Here is a 19,129-nt window from a genome sequence, read left to right as displayed (position 1 = left end):
TACTGAAAACAACCGGATCCTTTCACGTCCTCAAGAAACCCCCAAACCCAACACGAAATCGTGTCGACATGCAACCGGAGACAACGGTAAAGTGGACCATTTCATCGCTCTGAGGTTGTATTGGACTTTATGTTCAGTTTGGGAAGAAGAGTCATGTGGGATTGAACGCTACGTAAAGTTTTAATGTTAGGGATTAACAAGTTAACACAAAAGTGAATTATTTCCCAGACAGAAGGCCTTAATAATTACCGTACTTAAAACGTAAGCTTAATAAAGCTCACCGATGTCAGGGAGCGGAGATCAAACAGTGTCAAGTTTGAGAACTCGCACCAGCAAGTGCCAGGGGATGAAATTACAAAGATAGACTCTCTTTAATTAGAAGTGTTTAGTGACAGAAATCCTTCCTTATCACCCACTCCCAACCACATCACACTTTGCCAAATTTTGTCTGAGAAAAGATCTTTATTTATAAAAAAAAAAGAAAAAAAACAACAGTATTACCAGTTACATACGTCACTGAAAAAGCAACTGCTCAGAGCCAAGGCAGGTGTGAATGGTACATCATAATTTTACATGGATAGGCAACAGTACAAATATACTATGAGTGAAGAGTTTGAGAAAAAACGATTGGTCTCTTGTCTTTAAAAAATGGCTGTAAAAGATGAATTAAGTAGAACGAATTGCATAATGCTCTCACCCACATACAAATCCCCCCCCCCCACAAAAAAAAAAGAAATTAAATACAAACCAGACACAGAACGACAATAAATCTGAGAAAATGTGCTTCTGTCCAGCTCCCGATTTAAATAAAAAAAATAAATAAAATCAGCGCTCCCAAAAATGTTGGCGAAAAACTTGAAGCTTGAAGAAACCTCCCAAATTTGTGTCGCAATTGCAAATCTGCAAACGGAGACGTGTAGATATCTTTCAGAGGATATTCATTCCACTTTTTTCTACATTTGGAGACATCTATCAGAACCGTGTGTTTTATTGTCAAATGGGAATGATCACATAATAGTGGTTTGAATGTAGTGTTTGCTCACAGTTTAACATCTCAGTGCCAGTTTCGCATGGACTGGACAGATCTGATAAATCCAGACACAAAAAAAAAAGGGGGGGGGGGGGGGGGAAAAAAACAACTGAAATTTTTTTTTTTTTTTTTTTTCAAATTCCGGAGAAGAAGACGACTTCAAAATTAAACTATGACACACACAAAAGAGGCAGCGGGAACATATATATATATAAAAAAAAAGTAATGTAACATGTGTCTGGTCTGTGCACGCAAAGACACGCTCGCTCACAATGAGGAAAACAAAACGTCTGTATTCATTTTTAAACGCACGCAGCCACAGGTTTCGTTTTTGACAAATATACACACACACACACTTGTCCTTTTCAGGTCTGTGCTCATCCCACAGAAAATAACTCTAGACAGGAAAATAACTCCCAATATAAACATTCTCCATCTACAGGGCAGCCTGTCGGCACGTCCAACGTCCAAACGCTCAGCGGGAAGGGACCATTTAAATTAACAAACCAAAACTAACGCAGCCATCCCTTTTATATACAGCTTATACCCTACATAGACGTCTAAATACAAATCTGTCATCAGGATGAAGGTGTTGGCAGCAACATTTTGACCAAGAAAAGGTTCGACTTTTGACAATAGCACAGGAAAAAAAGCTGAACGACGAGTTAAATGATTGTCAACAAAGGTCATTGCCTTTATAGAAGACAATTATTATATATAAACTGAATATATTTCTGCTGCTACAATTGAACGAGATAAGTGTGTGTACATGCGTGCTGCATTGAAACTCTTTGCCTGCAGCACGGCCTCTTTGGAAGCCGACCCTCGTGTTTCGATCCCGTCTGTGTGGCGATAAGAGAGGAGTTTAAGAGGAAGAAGAGAGGAACAGTCCATGTCAGAGTCTTCTCTCCTCAGTAGCAGTGGTGGGGCAGCGACGGCCCAGTCTGGGTGATACAAACTATCAGTTTTTCTGCAGAAACAAGAGAGAAACAGATTAAAACCAGGTACAGAATGTGGCTGAATAACAACAAAATGACAAGGAAAATACACGCTGTACGCTAGTGCTGTCACAAATACCAAACTTTAACAAATTTTATTCAAGCTGATAGAACTTTAAATGGACACTAAATGAGTAAATAGTGGTTTGAGCACCTTTTCCTCACTGAACAACTTCCTGCTTCTTTAACTGGTCCTACTACTTTCACATCAAACTGGTTGATCCACTATGAGAAGGTGCTATTTATAAGACTGAGCTTAATACAGCTCCTCAGACTGACCAAATCTTTTTGGATTATAGATGAAACGTCCCAATACTTTTAATTTTCTACTTTTTGCATCCGTCCAGAGGACCTGATTTAACTTTGTTAGATCTTTCCATCTTGATTATTGAGCATGCATCAGGAGACTTTCACATCACGTCACCAGTGTCGTTTCTGAATTGGTGTCTCATGCCACCTTTGAATCCATGAGCTTTTTATAGTTGTTTACCATTTTTATAGTTCTGGTTGCAAAATCTATTTACTCAAAAATGTGCAATTTTGTTCTTGAGAGGTTCAGTGCAACCCTTTATAATCCCCTAAAGATTTGTTTTCCCTTAAAAAAATAATTGAGTCAAGCAGATTAATTTACAGAATGGGTGCTGAAAATGCACCAGACTGTTCAATTTTTTCCCCCTCATGCCCAGTCCATGATACACCGGAGCAAGGTGCCAGTTCATGGTAGAAATAAACTCATTTTACTGCTCAGTAACAGAGTCTGAGGTTTTCAATTAAAGAACCAGCTGCCACCTAAACTGTTGACGTATTCAAGTCCAGCTTCATGTGACCTGATGTAAAAAAAAGATTTTATAGTTAAATTGTTATCATCGAGCTCTAAATTACCATGAAAATGGATATGAATGTAGGATTTAACTATTCAACACAATAGATCTGTTTTTAAGCAAACTGTGTGTTGAACACATCATCTGCAATAGTTTGAAAATAATATTGAAGAAATATTGCCCTGTGATGGGAGGTGTGCAATAAAGAAATAAAAATAAAAGAGGAAAAACATGTTAAGGTTACATACTGTAAATAATATTTTGGGAGTTTATTAGTACACATGCTTCTCCGTCGATAATTCAATGACAGAAAAAGTAAACATGTTATGAACAAACAGATTTTCCTATTCAGCTAGAAAATTTAAAAATGTTTATCAACGTTCTCACAGAGAAATCAGAAATTAGAATCAAATAATAAACCTGATCTGTGCATTGCTACTAAAACCGTGACCAACAGCCTTGAAATCAGTTATTTGTCTAAATGAAGGAGAAGGTGGGTATATCTGGATATTATAGGTCTATAATCTGGGTTTTATGATGTAATTTAATGAGTAACTGCACAAGGGTGCTCAAAATCTCTGAATGTTGTCTGGATGAGGAGGGTGTAACAAATACTTTAATGTTAATATACCTTAAATTTAACAAATAGATGCATTAATAAAAAATGAAAATGACATTTGCAGTGTTTCACTTGGTACATAAATCATCAGAGGAGGTTTAATGAGGCTCTGAAACTACATCCTGGTTATTTGTCATACTGAAAACAAACCTACATTTTTGGAGAATTAATGTGTTAACTTTAGCATTTGTTGCATTGAGCAAGTACAGCAGAAAATTGTTTTAAAAAATATATATATATTTTAAATTTTTATCAAATTAAAAAGTTCTGGTATTAAGACAGCACCCGTGCACAACATCAACAACAAAACAAGCATCTTATTTTTAATCTGTATTCTCCGACTTCAAAGCTGAAGTGAAACACTTCATGGAGCACGACGCACAAGGATCACGTTACAGACTGCTGTAACATCGCGTACAGCACAGAACATTTGGGTATTACAGAGATAAACACCAGAGTGGGCTTCCGTTTGTTTCAGTACACCACCGTGGACAAAATAAAACAAAAACACAGTTCATTTGAGGACCTGAAGTCACAAGAGAAGCACAACTTTTAGAGCACATGCAGGATTGGAGGTCAGTTGGACATACCATGCTGTTACATGCAGAGAGGGGTAGAGGGGAGGGGGGTAGGGCTAACCATCGTAGGAGTCCAACAGAGGCAGGGAGCCCTTTCTGCCCCCATACACCCCTCGCTGAGAGACAACCAGAGAAGAAAAAGAAGGTGGAAAGGAAGTGAATGTGAGATAAGTGTCAGCAATTGAGAGGTTAAAAGTTCGATATCTGTGGGGATTAGTTCAATAAAGGCAGCATGAGTGCAGCAGTGATGTAAAGTACCTGTAAAGTGTCTGTGGCGTCATCGAGAGTGTGTCTCCTCTCCCTCTGGTCCAGTGTAGAGTAGGCCTCTGAGGGAAGAAAACAACTGTCAGCACGTTTATCAGGTTGTAAAACATTATTGATAAAAAATAAAGAGCAGCAGAGATAAATGGACCGACCGGGGCCAAGGTTGTTCAGTGGAATCACATCCCTCTTCTCTCCTGATAAAGAAAACAAAGCAGGGAAAAAAAAAACGTTTTACCAAGTCTGAAATTATTTCAAGTGTTGTGGAGGCACAGCTATTGTTCGTACCTCTGTCCAGCAGGGGCGTGGTGCTGTCCTCGTAGGTGCCGTTAGCTCTGGTGCTCGGACCGTTGGTGGTTGCGCCGTGGTGGAGGTTGACCATGAAGTCCGACTTCTTCCAGCCGTCTTTCTCCAGCGGCCGACGCAGCTCTTTGTGAGCCCATATGAGCTGCAGCACCTGACCTGCTCCTCGCACCTCACGATCCGAGCGCTTGCTGCAAAATACCCACAAAAATGCATTTGCACATTGCAGAAGCATTCATCCTGCTTAATGAGCGACACTCACGGAAAAAAACTAAAATTATTTTTGTGAAATTACCTAATCAGAGTAAAAGAATAAATAAAAAAAAACTGCCAACACCTGTGTTAAGACGACACTTACCCATCCTTGTTAATAAGCACCAGCCTCTCAATGCCTTGTGAAGCCCTGAGAGTCTTTGCTGCTTCCAGATTACTGCCCAACACCTCAGCGAGCGTGCTCAGTACAGACACCACCGTTTCCTCTGACAGAGCGCGCCCAGACTGGTTCTGGCCTCCAGGCAGGTTGGCCACGAGGGGAGGCACAGCATGCAAACCTGCATGAGAAACATTCAAAGTGAGCAAGTGCTCAACAGCGTGAGCGGCTTCTTCTGAAAATAAAGAATGTCTGACCTAACAGTTCACAGTTTCTGCTGTCGATGGCGAGGTTCCTCAAGGCTCCAGACATGGCCCGAACCACACGATCGTTACTGTGACCAAGTAGTTCTATCATCATGGGGAGCCCCTTCTCCAGACGCACCATGCCCCTGATATACCGACCATACTGAGGAACACACAGAGGCAGTAATAAACATCAGGGTTGGGTCAGAATAACAAATTTCACAGATCAAAAGACAATTCTGCTCTGTGTTTCACGTGTTAAAAGAAAACAGGCACTCACAGTCCATCGGCCGGCACACAAGTTCTGGACGGCGCCAGCAGCAGCTTCGAGCACCGAGGGGTTCTTGCTCTCTTTGAGCAGCGATGTGTAAATGCGAACCACCTCCGGCTGGAACAGCAGCTCATAACCTGACATGAACAGAAAGCGAAGGTTGTTGTTAAGTTTATTTTTGTAATTTTTAAATTTTTTCCCCCAGAGAATTTCCACTTTTATGAGCACATTTCTGCATCTTTCAGCCTAATCAGGCACAACTGTGCTCTCTCCACTTTCTTCTGGTAATTTAGGCTTCCTTCCGTCATTTCAGCTACTTTTCAGCTATTTCGTGCCAAGTTCAGCTTTTCTTTAGCTAATTTACTAATTTTTCTGCTCATTTAAACCAAATTCAACAAACATATGTTCTTTCTGCTTTCTTCTGCCAACGTAGGCTTGTTCTTCCATTTCAGCTACATTTCAGCATGTTTTTTTTTAGCTAATTTCAGCTGTTTTTCAGCAAGTTCTTTTACAATAAGCAGTCACACTGCATTTTCGCAGGAAAAGCAATTTCTCTAAAGTTTAAATCCTAAAAATATCCATTTCTCCCCGTGCTGCAGCAGCTGTAACCCTTTGCTGTCCAGCTGCACGATCGACTTTTGTCTTCCAACTTAAAATTCAAAGTATGTCACATTGTAAAATCGTCATAATCATAAAATAAAAAGTGTTACGTTATTTCATTATTTTAGAACTTCTATGTTCAGTTGTTAGTGTATTTGATCAAGAAGTACATTTCTGCTCTGTGCTGCATCAGCTGTGTGAAGGGTTAACCCTTTGCTGCCCTGCTGCGCTTCTCTTCTATTGTACTACTATCCCTACTTCATGGTTTTTCACTTATCGCGGGGGGACCTGGAACCTAACACCAGCGATAAACAAGGAACTACTGTATATCCAAAACAACAACAACAACAACAATCACATCCATTAACCTTTAGACAATTCTGGTATAACGAGTGTGGTAATGAGGGACTTCATATTCCCTCAAATATAACCTTATATTAATAATTTGACTAAAAGAGAAAGCGCAGGTTTAAAAGTTCTGACAGCTTCTAAAATAATTTAATGCAACGCGAACATAATGAGCTCAAAATGTAATAAAACATCAAAATATAAAAATTTTCTAAAAATTGTATATATTTTTTACCTGCTTGTGTTATAAGAACAACCTAATAATAAAAATAAGATACCTTTGGCAGGTGTTGTCCTCTTTGGAATATCAATTTGATCAACACTTCCATCATCTCCATCTTTCTTCCCTGCAAATAAATAAGGATTAGTAAACTCAAGGACTACAACATGCAGATGAAATGAGGGTGGAATGAATTTAAAAATGAACATGCAGTCAGTGGAACAAGCACCGTCAACATGCAGCGTTGTTTCAGTGAAAATGATCGTGCTCTCCTGCTGCATGTAAACCCATAAATGAAGAGCCTTGTTTCTCTAACTTTCACCTTCTGTTAGTAAAATAGATGATGGTTGTGGTTTTGAACATTCATGAGAACACCAAGAGGAAAACACTTACCTTTGGAAAACCATTCATCTATATACAGCAGAGAAAAGAAGAGATGAAGGAAGGGAGGAGGGAGGAAGAGGAGAGGGAAACAGTGGTAAAGTGTGAAAAACAGCAACAGGTGCCTTCACCACCAGCAAGCTCAAACCAACCAGCAACTGCTCCGTCTTTCAACAGCAAATGTCTCGAACACAGAGTACCACTTGGTTTTCAAGTCTGACACTGACCTTTGCCCTTTCGTGAGCCAAAGCAGCCTCCTTTGTGAGCTTGGGCTGAGCCCTGATTGAGAGGTGCAGCCTCGGCGTAGCGTTCGCAGCCGGGGATTTCACGGTGAACCTGATACGACAGGTTCCTCAGGAGGCAGACACAATTCTCCACCAACTATAGGAAGAAGGGGCGACAAAAAAACTAAGATTTATACTCATAAGCACAAAAACTAATATGCAAGAAAAACCTACTGCCGTCTCTGAAGAAGTTACCTTATCGTCCACATCTTTGCGGTTGATTTGAGACTGGACGATGTACATCAGAGCATCCACCAACCCTGTGCATTCTCGCAGCTTTCGCCTGGCCTCACTTCGTTCTGAGCTCACATTTCTGTTGAACACAGTGGGAAAAGTTAACATATCTGCACATTTTCATTTGAAAAATAGGCATATTTCTCTTTGTTTTCATTTCTCTATTTTTCCCCATCTGCCGACCACGCTCATACCTAAGGCAGCCAGCAGTATTGGTCAAAGACACCTCCCACTCTAGGTGTCGTGGTTTGATGCTCTCCTCTGCCCCGCTGCTTCCTCGCTCCCAGCCTGAGTGAGGAACCACAACCTCATCAGCTAGGGCATGAAGGGCGTGGTCCACGATCTCCATCTTTACCGAATCATGAGATGAGAGGTTCCACAAGGTGCCTGGACAAGAGGATAATATTATTAACAAATAATAAATTAACAAAACAGAAACAGAAAATTGTGTTTTTACTCTCAAATGCAATTTAATTATTTTTTGTAATTCTCTATCGCTTTGAAGTTCAGTTTTTTTCTCCCCACTTTGTGTATATTTGAACAAGTGTTTGTTTAGGTTGCTCGGGTCATAAACATTTGTGTAAAAAAAACAAAAAACAAAGAAAGGCAAAAAAAAAATATTAAAAATTAGAATTCACTTAAATAGGAACCCTGTGAAAAGGGACACCTGTGATCGTGTCAGTAAGGTCCTGGTCGTGGGTCTTCCTCAGTAACCTGACTAGAGCAGGTACTCCGTCACAGTTTTTGATGGCGATCTTATTGTCTGCGTCTCGTCCGTATGAAATGTTCTTCAGGGCTCCGCAGGCTGAATGATGAACCTCTTTACTGGGATGGTCCAACATCGACACCAAGGCTGGAATGCCCTTTAGGCGACGCACTTCTGACTTTACCTGCAAGTATGATTGGAAAGTTCCTTCAAAAACATTTTCAGAAAAGAAAAACAAACTTATTTTGTAGAATTAAATTTTGCATGATTGATGTAGCTGTGAGAATGACTTCACCTTGTCATTTTTAAACGTGAGATGCTGGAGGAAGGCAGCAGCGTTTGTCTTAACGGGATCCAGACGGTAGTTCAACATGGCAATCACCTCTGGCAGTTCTGGCTGTCTCCATGAAGTGGGAGGGGCCTTCCGTAATGTGCTGTCCAGTGAAGCCATGCTACCCCTGTCCATCATCATAGGAACCCCCAACGCATAAGGATCAACTCCAACCATGTCACTATCTAAAGTGTCCTCACAGCTCCTGCAAATAACCACAGAAGATGGATCAACAGTAGTTAGGATCCCAAATAAGGCATTGAACATATTCTGCGTTAAGGGCTGAACACCATTTTGTTGTTTTACCTGAGTCTGCGTCTGTCCATCCCCACTGGGCCTGTACCAAGCCGTGGCATAGTGCCGTAGCCTCCAGGGTGCATAGGTGGAGGCCCCATGCCGTAGTCGTCATATACCATGCTGCGCTGATCATCCTCCAGACCGAAATGACCAGGACCGTATCTCATCTCCAATGCTGAGCCCAAAGCCCTCATTCCACGACTCACCTGGGGCTGAGCGGTATATGGGTCCAGCTGACGACTGGGCGCCCGGTAACCTGAGTCCAGAGTTCTGTAGCCTTCAACGGGCCTAAACAACGATGAGAATGATGGAAGAGATTAGTCAGCAATGTGTTTTTTTTTATTTCTGATAATACATTCATCCCACTTTCCGACAAAGTCCTACAGCATGAGGGTTATTTATAAATCAGTAACAAGTTTCACAAGTTTCTTTTACTTTGAGTAAAAAAAAAAATGTCTGATACTTATTTGTCTGTTATGAAGTGGGTTTTATGGTTTGTACCCTTCTCATCACACTTGGGCCAGACTTATCGTAGATGTGGTTGATTTTTATTTTTTTTTTTAAGGAAATGACAAGTTGTATTAATCAAACCACCATATCCGTTTATTACATAAAATCTTTTAGTAACCACTTTTCTGGGAACTACAAAAATAAATATAATTTTGGTTTACTGCTGCACTGAACAAGTCATCACTTCAGATTGTGGCCATTTTTGGGGTTAAATAAAATGAAAATAGGACCATTATAGTCTAGTAAAGCTTTGAGTTTCCAAAATGTTTGTACAAATCTGACAGACAGCATGACAGGGAATGTTTTCTTTGTACTCGATCAACCAAAAACTTAAGTTAGTTACAGTCATTTTGGTCAAAAGTAAAAAACAAACAAACAAAGTTTTATGCAATCTAAAATTCATCCAGGGGTTAAGGAGATATTTTGCTAACATCATAAATTAACACACAGAGAGGCAAAAACACTATTGTCCTCATGTCTTTGACAGAGGGTGACAAAAAAAAAATGTGTGCTCCTGTACCTGTAACGTTCATCCATGTGCGAGCCTCGGCTCAGACTGGTGTATGCTTCTGAGGGGGGCCCTCCACGGTATTCATCATATCCTCCCACAGGGCCATAGTGATAGTTTCTGGGAACTGTAGCGGTGGGGTAGTCACCTGGAATTGGCCTATAGGGGCGGTCCAGTGTGGCGCTGTAGACGCCCATACCAGGCGACAATCCCCCGTCGATGGACATTGTCAGAGAGGGAATGACTGTGCGCAAGACTGGTTTCTTCATCTGACGGTGAGATCAGGACAAATGTAATGTTGAGCACAATGCACAAATCTTGTAAAATCAGATGATGGGGAGATTAAAGTAGCATCATTTTACCCCATTATCTATCCGCCGGGTGGTTCCCTCCTCAGAAAAGACCGAGTGTGCTTCCTGGGAATCATCCTCTGGTGTATAGTTCTCATCAAGAGTGCCGTGTGCAGGGTCCACCATTCTGTACTGAAATGGAGAAAACACACACACTAACTGATTCATTCCCTCTGCAAATAAAAAAAAAAAAAACTGAATAAGCACACATACCTGTGCACCGTTTATGTAAGAGTCGGTCAATTTCAGACGTTCTATGTCTGCATCCCCTAGACGCCCGTTCTAAATAAAGAAAGGAAGACTAGTCTGAACCACAAAGTGCAGAAATACTTGTAATCATACAATATTGCTGAAACAAAACATAAAAAAGGTCAAAGACATTTCCCCCTGCAGCCCATTTTGTCTACTTATTTTAAAACAACCACACATCTTATATTACTGCAGCTGAAGCAAATTCAGTGCTGACCACATCGTTGCACGTTGACGGTCCGTGAATCACAGGAGATGAAAATTTTGGAATGCAGGCAGTCATACTTGCAGCCTTCCTCTCCTCGCAGTAAACTCTTACATAATCAATGATTGCCACATTGTGAAACTGTCTAATCTAACTTTAGGCTGACTGAAATATCAGTCACATCATGTGAAACATGTTACAGAAAATCTTTCCCAGCCATCGTTCTGCTGCTCGTAGTCATTATCAGTTTCAATGTTACTGTGATAGCAACTCTGGAAAAAACGAAGTCAAGATAAAAACATTCAATTATACCTTTTTTACTGCTTTTTAGGTTTACAAAGAGGAAGGACTGGTATTAAAGAGTGAGGAAGTGAAGACTGAGCTTTTATAGCTGGAGGGGCACACTTCCTCTACATAGTCGTTCCCATAATACAAACTTGTTTACAACAACTACTTTTGGATCAGTGCTGGTGGAGCCTACTGTACATCTCTAACTGATAATGAGACAAGGCCATAAAACACAAATGTGTGCCTTTTAGGCCTTTATCTTATTGAAGATTCAGAAAAGACTAAACACAAGATCTAATCCATGTCAGTGAGACCTTAAAAGAAGAAAATAATTCAAAGAAAAAATATTTGAGAGAACAAAGAGTTGATTTAGATTCTAAATCTCAAAGTGTCGCCTAAAGGAGTAATGGAAATTTGTTTTATTTTTCTGAGTCCACATGCAGCAAAAAGTTTGCTTTGCTCAACAACCAGGAAGGGTCAAAATTGGGGATAGTAAAAGACAATAGATGCTTATTCAACTAAACAAGTCAAGAGTAATCAAACCAAGAGTGTAAGTTTTTAAGACCATCAGTTAAACAAAATTTAAACAAAAAATAAATAAAACAAATTTGAAGTTGGATATGAAGATATGAAAAAAAAAAAAAAAAACCATGTTGAAAATGAGAATCACCAAAGCAAGTTAAACCCTTTCTGGAAGAAAACGTTCAATGTTAAGACATATTGACTATGGCATCAGCTTTTTAAGATCACTGTATTTTAGTACAAACCTTGAAAGAAAAGATAAATTGATAAATAAAATAAATAAATAAATGTTCTGAAAGCTAAAAATACTTTTTTTTTTTCCTGTTGTTCTTTTTGGTAATAATTTGAATAGTCTGAATTGTGCACACTGTCAGACAAAACCCGCCGTTTGAATACATCAGTGAGGGCTTCCGGAAATTTAGATAGGGCTTACTTGGATTGTCAAAATCTCTGGACAGATCTGAATAAAATTATATTAGACTGAAAACAGCAAAACAGGCTATACAATGACAACATAGAAAATAGTTAACCAATGTCATGTTAAAAAAAATATATAATTTATTACAACTGTGATAATCAGGAAATTCCAAGAGGAAGTTGTCACAACTGGCTACAGTGAAAACATTACGGATGCTCGTTTAGATGCAGGACTGAGTCAACGTGCACAAAAGATGAGTGTTGCATTCAGTGACATGCTGGAGCAGAAAGAAAAATGAATGAAATTCCATCAAAGGAGGCAACAAAAGGTGTGCATGGAGACTAAAGAGCGCAGCCGATGAATGACAGTAAGGTGATGCAGAAAGTGCGCGACGATCATCTCAGGCATGTTGATGGACTTGGTTCTACAAAGGCATGCACTGATATGCTTGAAGATGAAGACTCGAAGAAAAACTCTTACAGTGACACAACACTGAAACACGAGGACACAAACGTTGCAAACCCCAGATGAAGGGACGAATGATTGTTGGATGTTAGAAGAAAATGATGCACGACTTCTGAATGAAAGTTTTATGATGAGAAAAATCCATGAAGTACTGGACGGGGAGGCAAAAAAGATGGGCGCTGTAGAGTGGGGATGTTTGGGTTCGTTGGGGCGTTACCTGCATGTGAGGAAGGGGGCGACCCAGGGCCGAGGGGCTGGTGGCAGGGAGGCCAACTCTCCTCCTCTCCTCCTCGAGCGCCCGGGTCAGCTGTTCAAACTGCACCTCCTGCTCCCTGACCGACTCCAGCAGAGCTGCTGCATTCTCACACTGCTCCATACACACTACACAGCCCCATGGGGAAAGAAGGGGGGGCATTATACATGGCTATACAGACCTAAAACACACTACAGCATAGGGAGAGGGTGCCTAAGAAAGAACAGATACTTCAAACAAAGTAGAGCAGGACTGGGCAGATCAGGGTTTTGGGGGCTGATGCTAGAAAAAGGAAGGGTTATGTTGTCCTAATTTATCTGCTGAGAAAGAACATTTTGTGACGGAGGCTTAGATATCTTCTTGGAACTGCACTGGTATCTGGATTACACCAGAAGGTCTTGCTTTCATTTCAACAACAGAAGCACGGTGGCCACCACTTTAAAAGACATGCTACTATCTGAAACTTTCATCTGAGAAATCCCCAAAAACTACAGTGGATTATTGCACAGTGCAAATGCTTCAGAAGGCACGTCACGCAGGATTCATAGGTTTTCACACGGCTGTGTCTCCGCAATGAGTCCACATTACTCAACACTGTTGTTTTTATTAAAAAATAAATAAAAAATAAAAAGATTTCAGAGTTAAAGTATAAAACCACAACGCAGTTTGGCATTGAAAAGTCGTACAAGAAACGACTGGTGAAGAGCAGCGATGATCAGTCAGATTCTTTAATACTGCTGTTACTGCACTCGTAAATATCGCAGCATGTTAATTTGTCAACATCACGTTTTCCTCGTTACGCAGATCAATAAACAAGCACTTGATACAGAGATGTCCTCTGAGGTTTTGACAGCCTCAAGGCATCACATTTAAAAAGCAATGAAACATGAAAGCTGTTCTTAACAAAGCAATATTATGTGTTTCTGCCTCACATTTACTTGACTTTTTTCACCCAGAAGTTTTAGATAGGACCATCTAATCAAGAAAAATGTGCCCTTGGTCACTGTGTTGTTTCAAGCATCAGCGGTTTAAACTTACTGTGATAAAAACAAAATAAAACAATACAGATAAACACCTTAAAAAATGCAGGTAGTTGGAACACTGTACAGTAAATCTAGAAGGAATTGCACATTTCATGTTAGGTTTAAACGCAAGACAAAACAGAAAACACAATGTCTTAAAAGTTGGGTTCAGATTAAACGAACACACCCTCACCTGTGGGCGTGGTTTGGTTAACGAGGAGACAGATCACGCCGCAGTCAGAGACGGAGCTCTAGTTGATCATGTGTAGAAGGCCGCTGAACCACCGAGCCCAGAAAAGAGACTGCACAGAAACTGAAGTGGAGGGAGGAGAACGACAAAGATAGCCAGGGAGAAAATGTTTCAGTGAAGGCCCCTCAGTTAGAAAAACAGCAGCACCGTGAGAATACCGTACAGATGTGTCAAACGGCGTGTTTGTGCCGTGAGAAAAAAGGGCAGTGTAAGAGATAGATATACAGTAACTCGTTTACTTTCATTTAGTCAGCTAGCTGCGGGAAACCGACCAACCTGCAGCTTATTTTTAGCAACAAAAAAAATCCACCGTCAGCATTAAAAAAAAAAAAGAGGGTTTTATTATTGGCAACAACATCAGAGAACCTTAAGCTCCATCAACTCAAACATTTGCTGCATGTTACATTTTTAAAATTATTTTTCTAACTTCCATTTTTTTCTCATCTGCCTTTAATCTAACACAATTATTTTGACGTTCTTTTCTCTAAACTCAAACACTCTTGATCCCTTCAACACCCCCACATTAACTTTGATCTGAGAGACACATTGTTCTTTCAGACCCAACTATGGTAAGTGGACCAGGGAGACGCTCAGACTCTTATCTGTTGATACACGCTCAGCTGCAGCAACCTGGCTTTTCATCAGCTCGGGCTTTAAAGGCTGAATAAGCCAGGTATTGCCACACACATGCTCCCACCTGCCTGACCGGTTAGACAAGGCAAGGGAGGGGGAAGCTTGATTTCAGGTTTTCTGTCTGTTGCTCTCTCTCCGTCGGGCCAACAAGCACAGACACTTTTGACAGGAGTTTGGGGAACAAACAGGGACCTGCATTTACACTGCAAGCAGCAGGTGTCCTCGAGTCTGACAGGTTGAGCATTAACAAGTGCAAACAGAGAGACAAGCACGGGCATAATGAGTTCAAGAGATGGCAACAAGTGACTCACAGTTTCACCTGCATCGGGATTGTGCAAGCGCCCCCAACCTCTCCCGTTCCAAAGAAATGAGCCAGACGTTAAATGTGATGTCACAACAGATAGCCTACTGGGACCATTTCTAATTTGAAGATGAAATGAAGCCTTAAAAGTCTGCATCAGTTTTAAATATTGATAAAGATTAAATAATAATAATAATAAAAGAGGGGGGGGGGGAATAAAAAGAGGTATTTCCAGTTTGGGTGTGGTAAATGTAGTGGAAAAAGGGAGGAAAGTAGGATGGTCTAATGAGAAAACAAGGAGTGGCTACAACGCAGTTTCCCAAGGAAAAAAACAAAACAAAATTCACCTGAACGCAAAATCAGGATTTACATACGGGAAAAGAGTGACTAACAGGAAGGCATGACCTCATCCAGAGTCATAATCTACCTGCACGAACAACGACCTGCTTACCGACGCACATGAACGCATGACTTTGTAAGGTCACAGCCAGAAAAAGGCCGTTATTATCCACCACAGAGACAGGCAGCGTAGAAGAGCGCTCCGAACAAAGTAAACTCAAATAAAACAAAGAGAAGGTGAGGGCAAACAAGGGATAAGCTCAGAATTGTTGAAGAAAAGATAAAGGCTAATCCTGCATTCCTTACATTGTCTCAGACCAGTTCAATTTAGCAGCCCACCCACTCATCCGCTGTAAAAGCAAACTGCTGGTTAACATTCAGATATTGCTGTTTACTGTTGTGACATTTCAAGGCAAGTCATACGGTCACTGTGACACAAGAACTGGAAAATAATGGCAATCGAATGTCATCTTAGCCACCGGTTTCCAATAATTATACAGTACATGCTGAGCCTGTAAATAAAATATCTACAAATCTTATTTCGCAAATGACTACAAATGAAATTCCTACGAGGCGATTTGTCAACTATGATTGTTATTTCTTGGCAGGCGTCGCTGAGAGGGTGATTTTGTAAGTGTGTGAGTAGCTGTAGTGTAACCGCAGGCGGGAGGGAATTTGCAGCTGTCAGTCTGGGAGGCCGGTGGAACAATGTGAAGTTTGTGCGACTGACAGAACGGACACAAATGTGAAAAGAGTTGGGAGCACAAAGATAACATCGGCTGACACATGAGAGGGAGTTGTGCGTGTCCCTTTTTTTTTTTTTTGAAGGGGCTAAATTTTGCTGGTCTTTGCATACTAATGACTTTCACCACCCCCTTCTCTTACAGCTGTTAGTTTTGGCCTTGGAAGTCCGCAAAGAGTTTAGACTAACAATGAAAACAATCAACGCTGTCCCATTGCCACTACCCTCCCCTTTCCCCTTTTCCTGACTAACAGGATGTTATGGATTTGACATGGAAGGAGTTTTTTTGAATCCTTATAAACAAGTTTCAACAACAGAAATGCTATTACACAAGAAGAAGTGCACGGGTAATGGACATAAACTGAAATAAATCAACCAACGACAGCTGCTTTTCTCGGTCTGCATTTGGCCTTGCAGCCATTACGATAATCATGCGACCACAAACCACTTCCCATTTTTACGAAAACAGTTCTCCACCGTTTTTTTTGTTCCACCTTTACAACCTTTAAAAACACTTCCATCTTCCATCACTTTGTAAATATATTTTTACTCATATTTATTCTCCTTCCAAATCTGTTCTTGTGATTTTAAAATCTGTAGAATTAAAGTTGAGTCTGATATCAATAACAGATCCTCTGAGACATCCTCTTGGCAACGACTCAAAGATTACATGGTCTAAAATAGACTTCGACACTTTTCTTTGTCTTGTTCTTTGGTTATAATACAGTTTTAAACAGTACATTAAGGTTTGCCGACAGCAATCATTATAATTATTTTGATTCAAATGTTTCAAACAGTTGAATGAAACTATAGAGTGTGGTTTATTACTACAGGCTGGTGGTTTCTAGCATTACGTCTGACTTCTGACTGAAATTATTACCAATATAAACTAAACAGTGACACAATTTTTAAAAAGTTGAATTGTGTGCCAACTGATAGTCATTTTAAAACAGTCTGCATCAAAGAGTTGAGTGAACGAGAGTGCAAAGAGGAAGGGTTAGGCTCTGCTGTTCAAAGTGTGACCGTAGCAAAAGTTCAAAATGGCAAGCACTCTGCCTTGAGGTCAACAACATCTGACTGAACTCTGACATACCACGAGTCAGACTCCCCCTCGTCTGATTCTGCAGCCATCAGTCAGCATGACTCACTTAACCCCGTCAGGGGACATCTGTGATCATGTGCACGTGCAGCCAACAATAAAGCCTTTTGTAGACTTTAATAAACTCTAGTGAGCACCTACACCTGTCGTCGGGAGCAAAAACTTTCCTTGACGCAACAAAATCAGTGTCAAAACGCACATCTGCACGCACGCCTCCACCTAAACCACACAGCAATTTGATGCTAAGCAAGTGTGATGCCACAGCTGAGCAGGGCTCCTAATGGGATTGAAGCTTTTACCCCGCTAATCCACTTACCTCTTAACACATACACACGTGAAGTTAACAAGTATGCCCAGACGCAGACACTACGTTGTACGTTTTGGCTCTTTATGGATTAACCTGCAGTCCTTAAAAGAGCAGACGTAAATCCTGTCTGTGTTTGGAACAACTGTCAACAATCAAACAATGATTTGGAGGCAAGTTGTGGAGAAGAGGCAGGTGTCCGGTGTTATTAGTGGTGGCACCTGAGCTGTTACACCTTAAGTTCAAACACATGCTATATAAACATACTAGGTTAGACCTAAAGTCCAAAGGGAAGTCTCTAAACCAAAATGTGTGTCTGTAGGAAACCAGTGTTTACAAGGGGGAGGCGGGGGATAGTTTACTTGTTCACACTCAGGCTGACAGTTATCCCCACCCAACAAAACAAGTTCACACACGACCCACCCAACAGGTTCAGTCATCTCCGCTCGTGTGACAGACCACCACCCTTAGTAGAACCGAATACACACAAAAAAAGCTTTTCAATCAAAATGTTTTGGTTAACCGAGGCGCCGGGGAGATATCCAATTTGCTTTGGATATCTGATCGAGATGATACAATGGGCCGGTGTTGTGCCGAAAAACGCACCCCTGTCGTAACAAGCAATCCAATGAGTTTTTTTTTTTTTTAATATATAAATTGGGCTGACAGCAAAGAGTTACAAGCGCGACATTTACCATATCAGTTCCTTTACTATATTCCCAAAAATAAAGGAGAAAGTGGGGTGCACAGACACAGGAGTAAATCAAACCTAATTTCAAACGAAGATTCAGATACAAACCTCCTGAAGCCGCTAGCAGTTAGCATCTCCCCGTTAAGACTGGACCAATTAAATGTGGGTCGGGGGGCGACGAGCAAACAACCATCGGATTATAAACATTTAACTTCCTCGGTGGTTGTGCTAACGCCACTGCCCAGCTAAATGAGCTCCACTCAGCTCAGACGGGGGTTGAATGCTCGCTCGGCAGCGTCTGACCTGGTTTGTCCTGCAACGTTAGCATCACAACAACCCACATAGCCGAGCGAGCGCTGCCGAGAACAGCGCAACTAGCTTCGGCCACAAAAGAACCGAAGAGAAAGCGGCGTCCAGAGCCAACCGAGACGGGTGTCCCGTTACGTTCGTTGGCGTCGGGTGCTCGACTGAGACGTAAAAAAAAAAAGCATAGCGGGTAACAAAAGATCGGGTCACGATGTGAACTTTCGTGTTAGCATCGTTAGCTAACAGCAGCCAACCGGAGTCGTGCTCCTGTCGAATATGTGACCACTCCTTGCCAGCGCTGCAGAGAACCTAAAATCTATGGATGGGTAGGGGGAAATACCTATTTTACAAACATATGCTAATAATTAATAATTTACTCACCTGCTCAGGGAGAACCTATCCCGACTCCCCTCCAGACTACTCCGCTTTGAGCGTTTTCAGCCCCTCTTCCCTCCTCTCTAGTGGGTCAAGCTGGTAAAAAAAAAAAAAACGAAGCGACATCAGGGTTTTGTATCAAACGGTGGGCGGAGTCATCTTTACCGTAATGTCGGCGCACTCAGAATTGAATTTATCCTCACACAGGTGCTTAAAGTATCCCTTTCTTAATGAAACAAACTTCCTGACATGAGCCAGTCTTTAAATACAAATGGGAAGTTTAAATGTAAATTCTGTAACAGAGCCGCCTCCTATCTCCTCCCATGCATTTCCGTCTGGCGCTCCCTCTGTGTTTCAAATAAACACACTGATGTCATTTCATTGATTGCACAAGAACAATGG

General features: G+C 41.1%; 1 protein-coding gene across 1 annotated transcript; it reads right to left on the bottom strand.

The window, feature by feature from the left end:
• Nucleotides 1–1,174: 1,174 nt before the first annotated feature.
• On the bottom strand, nucleotides 1,175–18,820 carry LOC119408453 (catenin delta-1). Its single transcript, XM_037675278.1, has 22 exons — nucleotides 18,734–18,820; nucleotides 13,881–14,000; nucleotides 12,630–12,793; nucleotides 10,479–10,547; nucleotides 10,278–10,397; nucleotides 9,928–10,184; nucleotides 8,907–9,185; nucleotides 8,565–8,805; nucleotides 8,231–8,453; nucleotides 7,758–7,950; nucleotides 7,525–7,642; nucleotides 7,273–7,426; nucleotides 7,058–7,075; nucleotides 6,723–6,791; nucleotides 5,506–5,633; nucleotides 5,238–5,388; nucleotides 4,969–5,161; nucleotides 4,596–4,801; nucleotides 4,463–4,504; nucleotides 4,305–4,372; nucleotides 4,108–4,162; nucleotides 1,175–2,000 (listed from the first exon to the last, which is right to left on the bottom strand). Exons 3-22 carry the CDS (start codon nucleotides 12,786–12,788, stop codon nucleotides 1,942–1,944), a joined length of 2,802 nt encoding a protein of 933 aa, XP_037531206.1. The 5' UTR covers nucleotides 12,789–12,793; nucleotides 13,881–14,000; nucleotides 18,734–18,820; the 3' UTR covers nucleotides 1,175–1,941.
• Nucleotides 18,821–19,129: the final 309 nt, after the last annotated feature.

The sequence above is a fragment of the Nematolebias whitei genome, chromosome 4, assembly GCF_014905685.2.
Source record: "Nematolebias whitei isolate Nwh7 chromosome 4, NemWhi1, whole genome shotgun sequence".
NCBI classification, from domain to species: domain Eukaryota; kingdom Metazoa; phylum Chordata; class Actinopteri; order Cyprinodontiformes; family Rivulidae; genus Nematolebias; species Nematolebias whitei.
The sequence above is the reverse complement of the archived record's forward strand: the minus strand, read 5'-3'. Positions and strand labels throughout refer to the sequence as shown.

Coding starts and splice junctions, on each gene's coding strand:
- LOC119408453 (XM_037675278.1), bottom strand. CDS start 12,788: ATGGAGCAGTGTGAGAATGCAGCAGCTCTGCTGGAGTCGGTCAGGGAG. Junction 5,634..6,722: donor GAGGACAACACCTGCCAAAG/GTATCTTATTTT, acceptor TGTTCATGTCAG/GTTATGAGCTGCTGTTCCAG. Junction 4,163..4,304: donor ACGCCACAGACACTTTACAG/GTACTTTACATC, acceptor GTTGTCTCTCAG/CGAGGGGTGTATGGGGGCAG.